The 21,674-nt window shown below is 37.0% G+C and overlaps 1 protein-coding gene across 1 annotated transcript in view; it reads left to right on the top strand.

Annotated features, from left to right (window-relative positions):
- Nucleotides 1-21,674, top strand: part of rmdn3 (regulator of microtubule dynamics 3) — a 61,127-nt gene that overhangs the window by 8,792 nt on the left and 30,661 nt on the right. The window contains exons 6-7 of the mRNA XM_041266646.1: nt 549-651; nt 11,302-11,362. Of these exons, the coding sequence (XP_041122580.1) occupies nt 549-651; nt 11,302-11,362 (164 nt within the window). The remainder of the gene's footprint in view (nt 1-548; nt 652-11,301; nt 11,363-21,674) is intronic.

Consider the following 21,674-nt stretch of genomic DNA (forward strand, 5'->3'; position numbering starts at 1 on the left):
AGAAGACATGAGTGAGAGTTCTCTGATTTTAATTTTTTTTTTTTTTTTTTTTTTTTTTTAAAGTCATCAGGGTGTGGTGACTGAAACCTAACATGTTACACAGAGCGATTCTAAACCAAAAGAATATATTAATTGCGATCTGTGATATTTCAGACGTGTAACAATGTACAGAAGAAATGGAGACAGTCGTCGGGCTAGAGTTTTACTAATAAGCATCACAACATTTGTATGTCACCATCAATTTAATACTCTACTATTGTAAAATTGAGTTGTTTTTAAAAACAGAAGGCCAAGAAATCATAGCAGATTACATTTTGTAATCATGCCCTGTGATATTCCATGTTCTAGTTAACACAAAAACATGTTTAAAATCTCCCTTAAGGGGCACCTGAAACTAAATGATTATACATAATGTAAGAGGAGTTTGTCAGTAAAAACAATTATATTGACACCACTGTAAAACCACAGAATGCCTCACTAGCCACTAGCTGGTTAAATAAATATACAGGAGTTTCATGCAGTTGTCTTTCTGTGTTTCTCAATAATAGTACAAGGAGAAGAAAGAATTTCTCTGGCGGCTGGCCCGTTCCTACAAAGACATGTATGAGATCACTGAAGACAAAGATGAGAAGCAGTCCTACGCGGAACAAGGTGAGATTCGCCTGCTTCAGAATATTAAGAGTCACATTATAGTGTGATCTCCAGCAGCCTCAACTGGTCAAGGCACTTCTGCATGACGTTCAGGGTGAGTCATACTGTCAGGGAAATGCAGGTTTGCGTCCTGGCTGTACCTGGTACCGGCGCTGCCGTGTATTGGGGAGGCAAAATGGGCAGGAACAGTTATTGCAGGTTGTGTTACAGCGGACTCTGCTGGTCTGGCCCCTGTTGCGCTCACGAGGACACAGTACCTCCAGTGCTGGCAGGGTTCATACCGATGCTTGAAAACCTGGAAAATCCTGGAAAACTGCCTTAACAAAATCCAGTCCTGGAATACCCTGGAAAATTGGTGTTATTATAGGGTCATGGAAAAGTCATGGATATTTTTTTTTTGGGTACTTATTTTTTTTTTTTTAATATACTTGTTAAATTCCACATTTAAGCCCCACAAATATATTTCAAACAACCATTCAGATATGACCTAATGTGATTTGGTGCACCGTTCTGTGCTTTTGGATTGGCTCACCGCCTTGTCAGTCAAGTGTATTGTCGTGTGAGTTCTGTGCTTGCCAGAGCTGGGTGAGATTGTGGTTGCTGCTTAATAACTGTTCAGTTAGCTGTGTGTTTAGTTCTTGAGTGACTGGCTGCAGGAAGACCAAAGCAATCGATATGAAGCAGAATGTCAGTATTGTACGAAAAGCTTCGACATCAGCAAAAGTCACATGCATTGTGAATAAATAGTCATTGTGATTTAAGTCAGCTAGTGCAATGAACATTAAAGATTACTAGTTAGTTAAATTGCTGTGTTCAAGTCTTCAAAAATTCAAGTTCAAGTGCCTCTGGGACAGTGCCATCTTGTGTAACCAAAACCGCTTGCTTAAAGTTGGAAATAACGTGGGCATTAAACGTAATTAAAAACCACTACTCGTACAAATCATGTAAAGTAGTTAACAAGCTGTTTCAGCCGATGTTCCCAGGCAGTGAAATAGCTACATCGTTTTCTTGTGGAGAACGAAAACGTGCTTACCTTTGTTATGATATTGCTCTCTATTTCAAGTCCATGTTATTGGAGCATATTGGCAAAGCAGATCAGTTTGTGTTATATGGTGAGAGTCTGAACCATAAGTCAAAAATCCAGTCAGGTGGAGATCCATGTGCGCCTGTGGGAAAATGGCAAAGTAGCTGCAAGATATTTGTAGGCCGCGCTGACACCAACACCATGTGTTAAGTGTAATACAGTAATCCATTGCGTATCCGACTGCGGTGGGACCATAGTAAGGGTGGCTATATAAAAAATCTCATGAATGAATCCTGTTTTAAATACCATTCACAGCTGTACCAATTACTATATTCACACAATTATTGTTTTAATATTCAGCTTTTATTAGGGAGCTGTCCTAAATCCCTTATTTAGAAAGATACAGGGTTTTAAGGCTTGTGACAGAGTAGCCACCTGCCATGTGGGTGCGTGCATTCGCTGCTGAGTGACAGGCAGGCGATCGAGATGGAGGTTGAAGTTGATACGCTCTGTAGGCGAACAGGATTTATTTACATGTCAACACGCTGAACAGCTCGAGATGGAGGTTAAAAAAGGCTAACAAGATACTCGGATACATTGTGAAAAGTGTAATTTAAATCAAGGGAAGTAGGTACAATGCACTTGTAACAGGATTGTGTAGTTCTGGTCACATCGCTATAAAAAAGATATTGCTGCTCTAGAAAGAGTGCAAAGAAGACGACCAGAATTATTCCGGGCTTGGCAGGCATGTCATATGCAGACAGGCTAAAAGAGCACATACTTGAACACTACGTGTACGACCTAAAAAGCATTCAAAATTCTAAAAGGTATTGACAGTTCGACCCAAGGGACTCTACAATATCTGAAAAGAAACAAGGACCAGGGGTCACAATGGAGTTTAGATAAAGGGGCATTCAGAACAGAAAATAGGAGACTACACAGTTGCTGAAGAGGTTGATCATGGGATCCTTCAAGGGTAAGATTTTGGATAATGGGAACAACCAAACGAGCAAGATGGGATTACTGCACTTGTGTTGAGAAAGTCAATCTTCAGCTGTCTATGGATGGTCCAAATGTAAACGGGATATTTTTTATTTACTTCAGAATCAATTAAAAACTCTGTTAAATATTGGGAACTGCGGACTGCATAGTGGTGATGGAGATTTCTTGCATGTAATTGGGAAATCACCAAACTGCTATCCAGTATGTATTGGCTTTTTCAGCAGTTAGTGTCTAACCTGGGTTGGTTGTGTAATGAAAGCAGAGAACTCCAGAGATGCATACAGATACTCTGTGCTAGAAATGTGATTTACATTAATACGTTAATTTTAAATTTTTATTTTATTTTTATTTGTAATTTTATTTTTCAATTAATCATCAAAATAACTAAAAGAAAGTTTATTCATTAAAATTCCTGCACTCTTCCAACAGCTGTAGTCATCTGTAATAGATTTAGGGGAACATTTTCAGTGTGGTATTCTGCAAACTTGCCTAGTTTGTTCATAAGAAATTAATACACCTTCGGCCAGGGCAAAGGCTTTATGTAAACAATTTATTTTAATTTACAATATAACATTGGGTAGTGTTTGAGAGCTCTTCATGAAGGGGGTAAGAGCAGTGAGTCAGGGATTTGCATTTAGTGTGGAATGTGATTTCAAATTTTGACAGTAGTTTTTATATTTCTGTTTATTCCTTTTACACTGCAATAAAAGAAAGACAGAACAGATTAGTTTTGACCAACATTTGGTCAACCATAAAAAGATTAATAAGAAGATACAGTGGCTTGCGAAAGCCACCTTTTGCAGCAATTACAGCTGCAAGTCTTTTGGGGTATGTATCTATAAGCTTGGCACATCTAGCCACTGGGATTTTTGCCCTTTCTTCAAGGCAAAACTGCTCCAGCTCCTTCAAGTTAGATGGGTTCCGCTGGTGTATAGTAATCTTTAAGTCATACCACAGATTCTCAATTGGATTGAGGTCTGGGCTTTGACTAGGCCATTCCAAGACATTTAAATGTTTCCCCTTAAACCACTCAAGTGTTGCTTTATCAGTATGCTTAGGATCATTGTCCTGCTGGAAAGTGAACCTCCGTCCCAGTCTCAAATCTCTGGAAGACTGAAACAGGTTTCCCTCAAGAATTTCCCTGTATTTGGCACCATCCGTCATTCCTTCAATTCTGACCAGTTTCCCAGGCCCTGCCGATGAAAAACATCCCCACAGCATGATGCTGCCACCACCATGCTTCACTGTGGGGATGGTGTTCTCGGGGTGATGAGAGATGTTGGGTTTGCGCCAGACATAGCATTTTCCTTTGGCCAAAAAGCTCAATTTTAGTCTCATCTGAGCAGAGTACCTTCTTCCATATGTTTGGGGAGTCTCCCACATGCCTTTTGGCGAACACCAAACATGTTTGCTTACTCCAATCTCCGCTGTGGAGCTTTGCAGCTCCTTCAGGGTTATCTTTGGTCTCTTTGTTGCCTCTCTGATTAATGCCCTCCTTGCCTGGTCCTTGAGTTTTGGTGGGCGGCCCTCTTTTGCCAGGTTTGTTGTGGTGCCATATTCTTTCCATTTTTTAATAATGGCTTTAATGGTGCTCCGTGGGATGTTCAAAGTTTCGGATATTTTTTTATAACCCAACCCTGATCTGTACTTCTCTGCAATTTTGTCCCTAACCTGTTTGGAGAGCTCCTTGGTTTTCATGGTGCCGCTTGCTTGGTGGTGCCCCTTGCTTAGTGGTGTTGCAGACTTTGGGGCCTTTCAGAACAGGTGTATATATACTGAAATCATGTGACAGATCATGTGACACTTAGATTGCACACAGGTGGACTTTAACTAATTATGTGACTTCTGAAGGTAATTGGTTGCACCAGAACTTATAGCAAAGGGGGTGAATACATATGCATGCATCACTTTTCCGTTATTTATTTTTTAGAATTTTTTTAAACAAGTTATTTTTTTCATTTCACTTCACCAATTTGGACTATTTTGTGTATGTCCATTACATGAAATCCAAATAAAAATCCATTTTAATTCCAGGTTGTAAGGCAACAAAATAGGAAAAATGCCAAGGGGTCAATACTTTCGCAAGCCACCGTACATGTGATTAACACTAGAAGGCAAAGTTGAGTGGCTTTAACTGTAGAAAAAAAAAAACTGCTAGTAGGTTTTACGATTATAGCATAGAGCTGTAAATCAGTCCAGTTCTGGCAATGAATGAATGCTTCCCAGCCAACAGGAGTCTTTAAGTATCATTTCAAGGTTAAAAATGTGAACATAAAACTGGTAGCATAAAAATGGTTGGGGTTGTCGAATGCTGGATTTAATAAGTGCACATTTTCAAGTTCAAAGCATTGCAAGAAAGACACTTTTGACTTGGTTTAGGAACACAATCTTATCAGTATTCTTTTGGCAGTAACTTAGGAAGTGGAAATGAGAAATGCTGCCTTGGGCAGAAACAGCTTCCCTGACATTAAATAAAGTACAATACAAATCATCATCCCTGTCTTCATAGCTGCGATCAAACAGAGATTGTCTTCTTTAAGCCAAAACCTGCACATAAACAAATGTCTGAAATAATAATTCTGAGATATCATTTGGATCCTTTCGTTTTTTTTTTTACTGAATTAAATGCATTTTGCTGTAAATAACATTTGGAAGCCATTGCATGCCCGTTGCTGTAGGTTGCAATCCTCTGCTGTGCTGTACCAGATTTTTTTTTTATTAATGTCAGACCTGCCAACCTTTGGCAACTCTTAGTGGTCCTAATGCTGTAATGTCATTAACAGCATTCAGCAAGTTAACTGTTAACATTTTCATATTGGTCATTGGCACTATATTCGCTTCCTTTTTTGGATGACATCATTTAATAATGACCCCACCACAGGATCTATCTGTATGTTACACAAACACAGTACATTTTTACATGTATTTAAAGAAAATCTACGAAAATACATACCTCCACGTGTCTCACTTTACTGTGGATGTGGCCAGCTTTTTAATAATACTGATAGGGGTGTACTGATTCGTTGTGTTGATGAATCATGATACTTTCTTTACATGATATGTATCGTCTCGGGTGAGACGTTGTTGTAAGTGACTCTGCAACTGATGCATAGTTAGTTCACACACCCTAATCTTGCATTGTGTAAAGTGCTTTGTGATAGTGGTCCACTATAAAAGGCGCTTTATAAAAATAAAGATTAATAATAATAATAATAATAATAATAATATTGTATTGTAGTAGAATTAAGTATGGCTAGTATTACGGTGCAATACCAAAAGCACAATACATCTCATAGTTCACCTGATAGTTCTTGAATGAAGTATGTTTTATAGTTGGTATGCATAAAGAGCTACTCTCCCTATTCCATTCAATTTAGTCTTTTAACCCAAGGGCCAGTTAAAAGTGCTTTGAAAAGTAGCCTGTCCTCAAATGAAGACAGTGGCACTTAATGGGTTAATAGGTTGTTTTCTCTTTAGCCCTTACCTTCACCATCTTTTAAAAATGCTGTAGAAAATCAGTCACAGCTCTTTCCTGTTGCATAACAATGAGTTGATGTCGAAAGTCATGTTTCTGGACATTCCATTAAATCACTACTAACTATAGTTTTTAAGACATGCCAAAAAACGGGTTAAATGAAAATGTTAAAGCCACACTTTAGTTGACAGCAGTTTGTGGTTTGTTGACTTGCCTACTTTCCGTAGTGTCTATGAAACAGAGTTCAAAGGTTTATGCAATTTATCAGGTCTCTTCCAGAACACTAACAAGCAGATGAAGAATAATGATTTGCAGGTGAGCGTGAAACTGACAGCTATGAGGCAATGTATTTCTTCTTTTAACTTATTTAGCCATTACCAAGGCATGAGCCTCGCTCACTAGTTAAAGGGAAACATGTGACACGTGTGCACAGGAGAAATAACCGCCTGCATAAGAAACGCATAGCAACAGAATGAACATAGGAAAAATAAACTATTTGTTCGACGGGCAAAGTATAACGGCAAAACACAAATGTTGTACTGAGCGTCGGGTGATACGAATTGCACACCCCTGTAGGGTATTACTTTTTTTTTACATTTACTCTAAAATGTTTTCTAGGAGAACAATAATTTTTCTTCTGAACATTGCCGTGTATCCAGATCATGCTCCTTCTGCAACAATGCTGGTAGTGTGGTTGAAATAAGAGGTGTGTTGTGAGAACAGAATTGTTGCATAAGGGGGTGTGATCTGGATACACCGAGGTGCTTGCACGATATATTTTCTGTCTCCTGGCGAACGCTCCCAAGTAAATGTTGAGAAATGTATTCACCATGATGTGTGATAAAAAAAAAAAAAAGTTAAATTGCTAATATGTTAATAAAATTCTGCGTTATGGACAACATGGTTCATCGCAAATTGTAAACACTGCAGGATGTTCTGTAACACTTTAATACTTTTGATCATGACCTTGTTTTTTGTGAAACCCAGAAATGCTCTCATTGGGTAAGAAAGGGAACATGCCTCTCTAACAAGCATTTCAAGACTTGATGTTGTTCTGGTTTGTGATTGCTATGGAGACCAGAATGGAGCTTTTTGACCCTGAAGGGCTTATGATGTGATCCGGAGTCTGCAGGCCTCTTCCACCACACCAGCAATTAATTATTTTTTATTTCCCTCAAGAGAAAAGGGAATAACTTGGAAATTCATAAAACAAACCAGACTCTTGCATGCTAGCCTATAGGTCAGCTCTGAGATGTAAACATTTCCTTTTTATTTTTATTTGTAGTCTTGATAATAATAAATTACATTGAATTTGGTACCTTGAAATAAGTTAACTTCAGAAAAGTGTTTTTGTAAATGTATTTACTTCTTTTTATTAGGAATATGTTGGCACCAATTAATGTGATCATGTTGACAATACAATAAACTCAATAAACTCATGGCATTTAATAGATCAATTAAAGTGTAACAGAACACCCTGCAGTGTTTGCAAGAAATGTATTGTTTCCTTGCTGTGTCAGGTGTTTTCTGTACTGCAGTGCTGTTTTTTTTTTTGCTGACTTGAAAATTTTAATCACGCATCATAAATCAGCCAGGCAAAACATTTCTCAACATTTACTCAAGAATGTTCTCCAGGAGAAAAAAATATTTTCAAAGGTTCGCAGGGTGTCCGATCACACTCCCTTCTGCAACAGTATATGTTTTGTTCCCACAATACGCCACTCATTTCAAACAAAGCAATGGCATTGTTGCAGGAGCGAGCATGAAATGGGTAGACTGTTTTCTTCCAAACCACAATCTATCTCCCAGGTTTATTATCTGTGATATGTGAATAAATATTTAAAAACTATCGGAATATGCAAAAACTAAATAAATAATAGAAATAAGGACACGGGATACAGCAAAGGTAAAGTAAGTTTCTTGTAAACACTGCAGTGGGTTCTGTAATGCCTTTAAGGAGTGAACACTTTTCTACAATGTCTCTAACATTCATTCCGATATAAGACAATTTATGAACGAGTAGAGGCCTTTCGGCCTGTCTGTGTTCTCCTGGTAGGAGATTGATCCCATTGTTTCAGCACCAGCAACATTGCTTGATAACCCTTTTTGTTTCCTTTTTAAAACTGTTGTTCCTGAACAGAAGTCGCTTGATAGCAGGTCCCAGCAGATCCTTTGCTTCAGTTAGGATGTGTGGCACTGGCACCACTAATGTGTCTTTTCTTCACCCCTCACTTTTTGTGCTAAAAGTTCTGGGGGAGCAGGATCTGGTCTTGGGAACAAATGGAAGTATGTTCTAGGTGGTTCATCCATAACCTGAAACACTCATAACACTATAAGAAAATGAAGCAGACAGATGTTTCGGCAAAGTATTTTTTTGGCTTTGACTGTAATCGCCACTTGACCACGGATCTTTCAGTAAAACTAGTTATACCAAGCTGTTACTAACAAGAGGCCTGTTCCTTTTTTAGATCAATTTTTTCAGAGGCTCACAAAATACTGTCATAAATCACTCACCTTTTATAACTAAGCATTTCATTTTGAGCCGACATTGTGAAACCTGCTGATAGCACTGGGTTGCAGTGGCTACTTTAATTTTCAATTTTTCTCTGCTTCTGACCAGTAGCTATTGTGGAGATAGCCAAGCTAAGGAAATTGCAGCAAACAAAACGGGTGTCAAATCATATCTGATACTTTCCTATTGATGACTTTGGATAGCAGTTTCTCCTCCCCACTCAATCACAGCATGTTGCCAGCTCAGAAACAACTCAAAGTGAAAATGTCGAAACCTGTTCTATTTAACAGGTTTTATGGTGTTCCAATGAAGAACCCCAGTCAAATATGTACTCCAAAAAGCGATTTTATTATGGTATTTTGTGAGCCTCTGAAAGGTAAACATTTCAAAGGAGCAAGCCTTGTTCTAAAATCAGATTGCGTTTTCAGGACCCTTGTAAAAATACAGACAATTCTCTCTCACGTTTGTATAAGGAGAAGCAAAATATGGCAAGTCAACTGGTGGAATTTTAGAAACTAGTAAAATTGAGTTACCTACAAAATATTTGCATCATGTGCTGTTATCATGGTTGAAAAATGCAACAAAACAAAATCATTAAGATCCTGGGGTGTTCTTTTAATTAAAACTCAATGTTGTCATTATTGGCAATTTAACCATAATGACTAAATTTGGCCTGCATTTCCCACTCAGCAGCCAGTTAAGATAATGTGTTGTGTTGTGCAGCATAGGTTAAGTACATTTGTACTCCAATATTATTGTATTTGTGTGTACAGCTTTTGGGATTGAGATGGTTAAGTCAGCTGGTGAGTTTGCTTCGTTTGTAGTTGTGTTATTGATTTCAGACTGCCGCTTGGTCCAGCTGCTCTTCATTAACTCCTCTAGAAGTTTACATCTCCTTTCATTACAGTCTCTCCTTTGTTTCGGTGCTATGTCACGCACCATTTGGATTGTTTTTATAAGCTACTGTGTGTGTGTGTGTGCATGTTTACATATCTTCTCTGTCACTTTACCTTTTTCACCCTTACAACCGCCTGCCTCTTGTTTGAAAAGGTCCACATGTCTTGTTTCTAACCACAAGTGCTCTGTGCCTTGTTGCTGCTTGAAAAAGTGTATCCTGCTTTATTCTGGTTATCATTCTAAACATTCTTTTTATGCAAGAGCCATGGTTATTAATTAAATGTAGGGGTTGATCTATCTTAACAATTGGATCACTTAAATTCAAGCAGAAGGTGAAGTAACAAGGCCACATTCATTTTTTTTTTTTTCACAATTTAGCATTACACACTCAATTTGTTATCCATGCTTTTGGCTGGTGGGGAGAGCAACAAACTCGCAGCATATAAAATAAGTATTTTCCAGCTCTGCAAACCATATGTTTTTTAAATATTGAAAAAAAAAAAAAAAAGTTTTTACTGGTGATATGGTAACATATGACTTTGGGACAGAAACACTTTTACAGAATGTTAGACATTTAGGGATGAGGCTTTGTAGCCTTCATTCTGACATCACTTTTATTTTATTTCTTTAGCAAGTTTTATAGCAGCCAACAGCTAACAAAATTCAAGATTTGTGGTATATGTTTATCATGGATCCTTAAAGGGGTACGGTTAGGTTACAATTATTTTAAAATAGTGAACCTGTATGTATGTTGTTTGTGTGACGCACATGCCATGGGTTGCCAGTGTTACAACGCTCGCTACTGATCGTTGGGATTGTGTATGATGCATTCCCAATGCTCCCCATGCTTAATTAATTTACTTACTTTGCCTTATGGTTACAATTAAGTTAAAATAATGCAGCTAAAATCCTGACCATAACCTATGAACATATTACACTGATTCTTTACATTGGCTTCAGATTTGTTTTAGGATGTAATTTAATGTTCTGTTTATATTCTGTTTACTTTTGGTGTGTATGCAAGAGCCATGGTGATTTCATTTAATTTAGGGGCTGACCTAACTTAACAATTGGTTCACTTATATTTGAACAATAAAGAGGCCTTATTCATTCTGTTTTGAAATTGCCGTGGCTGCGGTCAACCTAGTCATTGATGAACCAAAGCATTGTGGATGCACTCGCCAGAATAAATGTACATAAGTATGTCACCTTTCAGTATTCAAAAAGTAACGGCATTGAATACAGGTCTGTATTTTTACATTAACATGCACCTTTCAAGACATGATTTCCAGGTTAGCTATCTCACAAATGAAAAGGTGTCAATCATATCTGACACTGTCCTGTTGACTCTGCATACCAGCATCTCCACACCACTCGGTCTTGGTGCGTAAGCCTATCAAACTATTCATAAGTGAAAAAACCTGTATCATTAACTTCTTAAAGCTGTGAGCTAACCGCCATATTCGTCAACTTTCCTTGTTCATAAAAAACCCATTCTGTGCTTAAGTTTGATTGCTTCTGAGCATATACCAAGTGTCTGGAGAAGGGAAGTAAAAATAGAAAATATGTTGTAATCCATTAGACCGAAATAAACGGAGATGTGTGCAACTATTCGGCAACAATGTGGGAAAGCAGGAATATGTCTGACTTCACAAAGGGACCTGATAGTGGATTGATCCAGCCCACAATGCAATGGCTCAACTGAACAATGTGTCTCTGACTTTCGACTTGTTTCTGCAGGGAGAGAAGAGGCAGAAGCAGCTCTCCAGAGAGATGACCAGTGTGCCGAGTGCCACAAGTGGTAGGTAGTCCTTTTTCATGCCTCTGTTTTCTTCACAGTTTAGCATTTACAGAATTTAATTTAATCTCCACCCTTTTGGCTCGTGGCAAGGATAAACGGATTTACGGCATACAAAATAAGTAGTTATCGGACCACAATTCTTAGTTCTAAATATTGAGAAGATGCTAGTTTTTTATATATAATATAAAATATACAGGGCTAGAAGTTAACTTTAAGGCAGTAGTGAGGATTTGCTACTTGCCTGGAAAGTAGGTAGCAAAATGGTCTTATTCGGTAGCGGTTTATTCCACTAATAATTATATATCAAAATAATTTTAAAAAGAAACACCTACCTACTGTTTTAAATAGACGGAATATATCAAACTATCACATTTAAATCAGAAAGTATTTATTGAAACCACCTTGTGTTCAACTAAGTAATGGAACTAATGTAATTCTTTGCCGAAATGTATTTTGTTTTATGCTTAAGTTCTACAAGAACACAACCACATCTGCCATCTAAGCATTTGATATAACACCAGTGCGGTTAACCAAGTTTCATCGGTGTAAATTAAATGGTACGAAATTATCCTGTTATCTGTCTTCAGTTGTTTAAAAAAAAAAAAAAAAAAAAAAAAAAAAAAAAAGATACATAAAGTAATGTGTGCCACATTATCGTTGAATCTTGCATTGTATAAAATATAAGTTATAACAACTGAGCTGTTGTGAAAATAAAAGCTAATTCCAGCACAGTACCACTGCATTTAAAAGTTTCATGCAGCTTGTTCTACTAATGGTTTGTTCATAAATATGCTTGCTCGCACCATTTTTAATACATTAACTAAGAAGTAATAACAGAATAAGGGATGTCAACCCAAATTATTAAAAAAAAAAAAAAAAAAAAAAAAAAAAAAATTCTGGATTAGTTCTATTAAACAGTAACCGTTAGCTGTGTGTGTAAGTTATAGTTTGACAGTATAATATATATATATATATATACACACACACACACACAGAGTATGTTTATTTTTTGTTAAAGCACATGTAGTTAAACAGAAGTACGCAAGGTAGTGATAATCTTAATCTGTTGTATAAAAAAGATTCCTTAATGCACCTCAAGATTGTATTTAGTCTGTTCTTACTGATAAAACAAGTAAGCCGTTACCTGATCATGGTAAAGTTATAGCTATTTGCGCCTGTGTATTTTTTTCGTAGTCAGAATTTTGATACAATAATAATTATCTACCTAGTATGTGTTCATTTTTAGCATGGGTGAAGCCAGGGTTAACATTATAACAAAAAGACAGATTAAATGAACATTATATAGACTGAATAAACTTAATATGTTAGGTCATTGCCTGTTATGTTATAAAAAATCGTAATGTTTTTAAGTTATTTAATTTTACTTTTGGTCTATAAAATAAACTTCATACCTTGAAATTGTGTCCACGTTGTTCTGGTCTGTGACAGGGTGTACCCCTGCCCTGTGTATTACATATTATTTGTTGTATTATTATTTAAAATGTATTGTTTATGTGTGTAAAAACACATTGTTTTATTGTTGATTATTTTACAGTATGGATGGGATTAAACTTCCCCATCCATGCTAAACTGGTGCAGAATGTGACCTTCTCCAGATTGATTGATTGGTTGATTGATTACTAATTTAGAGATGGTCACATGCATATAAACCTGCAACTTTGGCTGGTCGAGGTTAGTGTGTTCAGTGGCGGTACGAGAGATGTGAGTAGCGGGAAAATGAAGCTAATATCTAAAAATAATTGCTACCCATGTTGGTGGATCTGTTTGTCTGTCTGTATTGACCAGCATGTCATTTTCTTTTGTTTTTGAAGTGTTTTGTTTAAACCTTTTATTAATAATAAACCACTTTGGCTGGTCGAGGTTAGTGTGTTCAGTGGCGGTACGAGAGATGTGAGTAGCGGGAAAATGAAGCTAATATCTAAAAATAATTGCTACCCATGTTGGTGGATCTGTTTGTCTGTCTGTATTGACCAGCATGTCATTTTCTTTTGTTTTTGAAGTGTTTTGTTTAAACCTTTTATTAATAATAAACCACGCAACAGCGCATTCATACCCCAGTGCTGTCTGAGTTTCTTCCAGGTCTGACGTCACCACACAAGCCATCGTGTCACATGGTCCAATACAATTTGCATTGTGGGCCTCGCGTGTATCTACATGAGGCGGTACAAATCATCTACAAATGGGGAAGCTCTATTAGCAGTGGTTTCCTGCATTATGAACGATACTAATAATGTACATGTTTTAAAAAACTAATAGCGGTAATTATGTATTAAATTTTTTTCCCCATTGTACAGAAAGCCTAGCGCTAATAAAATTCAAGGTTTGCAGAGTATATTTGCCGTTGATCCTTAAGCGGCTAAGAATTTTATATGAAGCACATACCATGGAGGGCGAATGTTACAACGCTTGTAACTAATCCCTGGGATTGTGTTTGTTGCTTCCCATACTGTTTACTTTAGTCAACTCCAGTTTGTCAGGCTGAAGAGGAAATCATCACCTGCTTTCTCTTCCCACTTTCCAGTCCTATCATGGGTTTAAAGCAGGCCACAGCTGCAGCAGCTTGGAGCAGTGAGCTCATCACAGAAACATTCAGGAAACGAGATGCATCCCTCTTGTGTTTCCATGTTTGTTTTGCTAGACCGTGTCTTGGTTATCTCGGTACAGGATCTTGCAATCCATTTGTTGGTATTTGGATGCCCTGGAACTCCCCATGCTTAATCTGCTTACTTTGCCTTGTGGTTACAATTCAAGTCAAAATGATGCAGCTAGAATCCTAACCAGAACCATAAAGTATGAACGTATTACACTGATTCTTTACTTTGGCTTCAGATTTGTTTTAGGATATCATTTAAGGTTCTGCTTTTGTGGAACAGATACTTTTGATGCTTCCAGTTTTTTTTTTTTGTTTTACCTTCCAAAATACCTTTCCAACAGCATCACATTTTTAATTGACTGCAGTGTGTACCACCCAGTTTTTAATATGAAACTTGATTATTAAATAGGTTTCCCTAAGTCAGCTTCAGACCTGCAATAGTAGTCATTAAAAAAACTACACTCCCAGGTGAAAAATAGTCTAAATACATAACAAAATGTAATTTGTTACAGGAACTAAACTTGTGTCTAGCAGCACAACACATTTCTGATAAAACAGGATGCAAGTTAACCCTTTTGCAGTTCATTTATTCAGCTTTTGTCAGGCGTGACAGGTCCAATTTATTTTCACGTGCGCCATTTTATTTTACACGCGCTGTTTAAAATTTTTTATTTTTTTTTCAGAGTAAAACAGGTTTAGAAGGCATTGGATCGCAAAAGGACACTCAGTACTGCATCTCCAGCCAAGCCCCACCCCTTGTTCGCTGTATTTTTCACATACCTCTTTATGGAAGTGCATACTGGTAAATCCTCTCCTGATCATTAGTTTTATCACCAAACTCCTCCATAATGCAATCCAAGTCATTATTTTATTACTATAACATCTCCAAATAGCTCTGCAAATGTAATTCTTTGAGCGCAGATGCAGAAACAGCTACCCTCTTTTGTTTATGTCCGTGTTATCTATGTGGTGCATGGGGCTATCAGATACGCCCACTTTTTATTTTTTCAGCTTCATTCGGCTCTTATCGGTCTCACTCTGCCATTGAAAGGTTTTCTCTACTTTTTCCGGAGAAAAAAGATGACAAGGGACCTGTGCTTTACGTCATTTTGATGACGTCGGACAGGGTCCGACATCGGACTGGAAAGGAAAAATTGTAATGTCGGACCTGGCCCCACATGGGACCGCAAAGGGTTAACTCTCCTGTTTATGTATATTCAGAGCATGACCTGCTCTATATCCAAACTTTAGGTTATCTTTGGTTTGCATGCCAGCTGTGATTTATTTTGCGCTGCTGGCTACTATTTGGAATTAAGCTCTGGCGTTTGCGGAAGTCCTAGCTGAGAGAGGTAGTTGGCAGATGGAGACAGACACTCAACCTCAGCTGGGCCAGTGCAAATGAGCTATTTGACCTCATCCTGCAACCTGTTGCTATGGATACCGTTCTCATGATATGAAATATCTGACAACAAAAAACATCCTTGTTGAGTAAGCTACGAAAAAAGAAATGCTGTGAAAAAAAAGGTATAAAAAAAGTTCCAAGTTCAAGATTAAATGAAATGCTATTAGGGCTAAACTGGCTTCAAATTTCATTTATAAATAGTGTCCCGTTTTTGACAGGACAGTCCCACTTTTGGAATACTGGTGCCAGTGTACCCCAGAACCTTTGCTGGGACTCATTTCATCCCATTTTTTTTCGCCCTGGAGCATCGTCACTTTGGTAACAGAATATTGTATTTTTGTGCAGGTTGCTGTTTTACTTATTATAGTACAGTAACACTTGATGTGACTAAAGGGAAGGTTGAACGACCGGCTGTACAGTGTCGTGCAAATCTGGACTAAAAACTACTGAACGGTTAATGTTCATATTTGCAACCAATCACAGAGAATTGCAGATGGGTTTATCCAGGTTACTAAAACGAACTGACTGCTATCCTCATCTGAATCATCACTCTCCCTACCTGAAGAGGGTAGACTACTGTAGTCTAACAATAACTGTTCATACAGGTACTATTGTATTGTGTTGGAATTATTCACTTCATCCATGATATTTGTATATCTGAAAACAGTTTTGCTTTGTGCGTAGTTATAGGCAAGAACTGCGGAAATTAACACTGACATGTCACGTCACAGTGCGATGATTATAACGCAGTACACTAAAGCTTGCGGTTTGAACACTGTGGATCAAAATAGACCATTAGCATTACAACAATAGGAAGGGATGTAAAATATAAAGTATTTGGAAACACATTTTCTGTTGAAATAAGTCCATTCACTTCAGTTCACCATAGGTACCCTCTAAGAAATGTATGTTGAATAATAAAAAATAATTTATGAAATAGTTTTCAACATTTGTGAAATTGTTGTAAAAATATGACAAGTTTCATAATTTAATTTTTAAATTTCTTAAGTATACATTTTATGTTGTTTTTAACAATAATTATATACAGTAGTTTCAGGTCTCCAGGTGCCAATTTAATTTCTTACAATTACAAAAAAATAATCGCATCCTCATTTCATTTTACCTTCCATTCTTCTAAATAAGCTGCCTTAGAGGCAGAATAAATCTCTAATTTGCTGACCCCTTTTTATTTCTGTGTTAAATGTATTATAGAAGAAGTGTATTTTATCCTGCAGTTTAAGAAAAAAAATAGACATTGGAGTATTCATATTTAAGATTTAATGTTATCTGTTGCGTATGTGTGATAGCTATATAAGGTATTTTAGTTTATCACAGCTATTAGTTTATCTGAAGAAAAATAACCATAAAGCCATAACTTCACAACAGCAAGGTTTGCTTGGTTTCATAGAGCTTCTTAATTGTAAAATCCACTTAATTCTTCAGTTTGCCCCCCACTTTTTATGCACAAAGTTAGGCAGCTATGATTGAGACACACAATTCTTGGACAATTGGTTCTGACATTAACACACTGAATTGTTGTACTGCTTTTAGAATAAAATGCTCTCCTGTAGATACCAAAACTTGAATCTGTGTTACTGAATAAGAAAGGTTACTGCTCCAGAGTTTATCAATAATGTGAAATAGGCATACATGTAAACGGTTTGAGTAACATTTCAAAAACTAGCCTGTGTAATTTATCAGGTTGATCCATCTGGTAAAAAAATGAGAACCTGTAGGAAGTCATTCCTGAATTTCTTTTTCTGTAAAGCTAAGTTCAAGTTTGTTTCTGAAAGTGGTCTAAAATGGCTCAGAATGCATCTGAGAGCATGTACCGATCGCCCCTGCAGTTTCAGTCAAAATGATCTATTTATTAAAATCCACTTTCATGTATTGGGTGTTTTGCTTAGATAAGAAGTCACTGCTGTGGAAGAAGTTGCTTAAAGATTCTAATTTAGAGTAGTTTTGTTTACCAGCCAGCAACCACAGTTATTTCCATTGCTGTGTTGTAAATGTTTAAGTCTATGTTAAGGGTATTAACCCTGAGCGCAGGATCTGCTCTTCATAGATAACGTAAGGCTAGATTAGTCTTACATAAGAGCCAATGCCTCTAGTGATGTAACTTTGGAACACTTTACCTTCAGTTTTGTTGGCTCAATAGACCGATGCTCTAAATAGTGATGGTGCCTGCTAATATAAAGACACTTTGGCTGGTGTGCACAACATTGCACATGTCTATGGCAAAAACTATAACTGAAGATCACCTCTTGAACTTGCAGTCAAAGCACATTCACACACAATATTGGAGTAATTGCAATATAATCTACTCAGAAGAATTCAGAAAATGACACTACAGTATATGTAATAAATGATTAATGTCTACTCACATCAGTATTCTGCTAATACAGGCACACAATGCAGAACACTGTACATTTATCAACACCATTACAGACTTTCCCCCAGAGCTTTCTCACTTTACTGGGTCTTCAAGTTCTAATGATGTGTTCTATTATGAATCCATACAGTCCTGCTTAGGAAACAATGTGTTATATATATAATATATATATATATATATATATATATTATTATATATATTCTATATTATATATATATATATATATATATATATATATATATATATACATATATATATATACATATATAAAAAGTAGTATACAGTCATTGAAACGTGAAACGTTTGGGGAAAAGTCACTCCTCGAGCTGTAGGATGTGATGAATGGCGTGCTAGTCCTCTGAAACTGGGGGGAAAAAAAAACCAAAAAAATAAATGACACTCAATACCACTTCAGACAAGTCTGGTCCCTAATGCGTTCCAAAAAAGAAAATTATGTGACGGGACGTCATTGCACTACTGTGTTTTGATCAACTCCATGTGTTGCATGCTTCATTTTGGTTGCTGACAAATGTTCTTTCTGAACCTGTTAATTGAAAACATTCCTTTTTCCTCCTACACCACAATAGTTCTTTTTAAAATGCAATAACAATTTGATTCAAATACTTTATAAAGCAAGTGATGTAATCATCTAACAGAAAATAAATAAGTCTGGTTTCTTAGATTCTGATTAACACTAATCAGTGCTAATTGGGATCTGTGAAACCAAGTAAAGGTCTAAGTTTATTTTTAAACTACTGAAAGCTATTGTAGTAGTGGGTTTATATTGCAGTAGGAAAAAAAAAAGAATTACTTAGATTATTTAAGAAAAAATTACTTAAGTTATGTTAGTTCTGTCTAAAAATGTGTTGTAAGCAACAGGCTTCCAAAGTTCCTACGAAAAATTGAACCATCACTGGCACACTTGGCTCAAGAAAGGCTAGTCATTTTACAAAAATGATGAGACACTTGTATGCTTACATTTTCATAAATCCAAATTTGTGTACACTTTATGTTCTTGTCTAACCAGATCCTTAACAATGATGATTTCAATGCCGAAAAAATAACTAGACACAAAAATGTTAAGTAATTCAAACTAAACAAAGGTCGAAGTATCCAGTCTTATTGAACGCAAAGCCATTCTGTGTTAACTCTTACCTGTGGAGACAAGCACGGCTGTACAGCATATCGTTGTTGAAGAAGCATCCTGTACTACACCAGAGTGTTTAAGAGACTCTCTCGAGCCTTAAAATTGAGCTGGTTTTGAAGTGGACCAAATTATTCATGGAAGCTTTTATGAGTGGCGTTTTGATTAATATTTGTTTTTATGTTGTAGCAACTGTGTTGCAACATTCAGTTATCCACGAAACTGTTTCTGACAAAATTTGTCACCAATTAAGAAAGATACCCAATCAGTCGTCAGACACCGTAATTGCCAAAGCAGTAATATTGTTTTCTGTGCTTCATCATGTAAAGGCTTTCATATATAAAATGTTCTCTTGACTTAGATTCCCTTGTTGGTTGCTGTACTCAGAAACAGCAAATCAATCACTTAGGCCAGTAACTTCACAGACAAGTTACACATATAAACCTGTGAAAAAAATGTATCTGTTCAATAGTTTTTGTCTTATTAATCGATTCAGTTGTGTATTTCCAGGGAGCAACAATAACAATTTAACTGCACTACTGTTGTATTTGTTATTTACATACATTTAAAACTTCTTCTGAAAATGAGCTTTTTGTGCTTGTTTGAAAATACAACCCAGAGAGGGTGAAAAAAAAAAAAAGCCTGCTTCAGTGCCGTTATAACATTAGATTCCAGACTGAATCAACTTTGGCTGGAAGTTCAACTTACAACCTCAAGCTACACTAGTTATGCCAGCTACTGCACTGTTTAGTTGTAATATCAGCTGATAACATGCATTAAATGCTCCTGTGGTTAATCTGGCAACTCGCTGTGTTTAGGCGTCTAATCTACAGCGTTCTTGATGTGTTCTAGTGGTTTGGCACGGCTCAAGCTGAGGTGGCTGAAAGTTTGTTAGTCAAGATTAGTTTGATTCGGAAGAGCAGAATGACGCTGCTTGGAAAAGTAAGCATGTGCGTGCAGTTATAATTTCTGTTGCTTGGTATTAAATATGTAACACAGTACAGTAATTTAGAAACTTTGAAAAGAGTTTTATAGTTGAATGTGAAAGTATAAGTGCAACGCCAGCCTATTATACTTTTCTGGGTTTTATTCATATGGGTATACAGTAGTGTAAAAATGTAGGCTTTTAGAAACACCGTGCTTTAGTACAGTATTTTGTTACTTATTAGGAGACCTTCCATGTTTGCATTTATTTACAATAGAGTAATCTGGACCCAAACCTTTTCCTTACATTGCGAGGCAAGCCCTGGAATATTTATTTCATAGGTGTATGTCTTGACATGATTAAGAACTTTTAAATTGATTCTAATAATATTGGCATCTTATATTTTCTCATTCATTGTTTTACCATTAAAGATATTTTGCCTTTACACAATAAATAGTGAAAAGTAAGAATTGCTTATGGGGGAAAAAAAGGTATAAACCATAGAACTAGTTAGTTGACAGAAAAGAAAGAAATATATATATATATATATATATATATATATATATATATATATATATATATATATATATATATATATATATATATACACACACACACATATACACAGCACTATGCAGAAGTTTTAGGCAGGTATGAAAAAATAAGTAAGAATGCTTTCAAAAATAGAAGTGTTAATAGTTTATATTTATCAATTAACAAAATGTAAAGTGAGTGAACAGAAGAAAAATCTACATCAAATCAATATTTGGTGTGACCACCCTTTGCCTTCAAAACGGCATAAATTCTTCTAGGTACACTTGCACACAGTTTTTGAAGTAACTCGGCAGGTAGGTTGGACCAAACATCTTGGAGAACTAACCACAGTTCTTCTGTGGATTTAGGCAGCATCAGTTGCTTCTCTCTCTCGTCATGTAATCCCAGACAGACTCTGTGGGGGCCATACCATCACTGCCAGGACTCCTTGTTGTTCTTTACGCTGAAGATAGTTCTTAATGACTTCGCTGTATGTTTGGGGTCGTTGTCATGCTGCAGAATAAATTTGGGGCCATGCAGATGCCTCCCTGATGGTACTGCATGATGGATAAGTATCTGCCTGTACTTCTCAGCATTGAGGAGACCATTAATTCTGACCAAATCCCCAACTCCATTTGCAGAAATGCAGCCCCAAACTTGCAAGGAACCTCCACCGTGCTTCACTGTTGCCTGCAGACACTCCTTCGTGTACCGCTCTCCAGCCCTTCGGTGAACAAACTGCCTTCTGCTACAGCCAAATATTTCAAATTTTGACTCATCAGTTCAGAGCACCTGCTGCCATTTTTCTGCACCCCAGTTCCTGTGTTTTCGTGCATAGTTGAGTCGCTTGGCCTTGTTTCCACGTCGGAGGTATGGCTTTTTGGCCGCAAGTCTTCCATGAAGGCCACTTCTGACCAGACTTCTCCGGACAGTAGATGGGTGTACCAGGGTCCCACTGTTTTTTTCCAATTCTGAGCTGACATCTTTCAATTGCGAAGGGTAGTAAGCATGATGTGTCTTTCATCTGCTGCAGTAAGTTTCCTTGGCCGACCACCTCTGTTGCCCGTTTCTTTGTGCTGCTTCAAAAGAGCTTGGACAGCACATCTGGAAACCCCCATCTGCCTTGAAATTTCTGCCTGGGAGAGACCTTGCTGATGCAGTATAACTACCTTGTGTCTTGTTGCTGTGTTCAGTCTTGCCATGGTGTATGACTTTTGACAGTAAACTGTCTTCAGCAACCTCACCTTGTTAGATGAGTTTGGCTGTTCCTCACCCAGTTTTATTCCTCCTACACAGCTGTT

Source organism: Polyodon spathula, chromosome 12 (genome assembly GCF_017654505.1).
Source record: "Polyodon spathula isolate WHYD16114869_AA chromosome 12, ASM1765450v1, whole genome shotgun sequence".
Classification (NCBI taxonomy): domain Eukaryota; kingdom Metazoa; phylum Chordata; class Actinopteri; order Acipenseriformes; family Polyodontidae; genus Polyodon; species Polyodon spathula.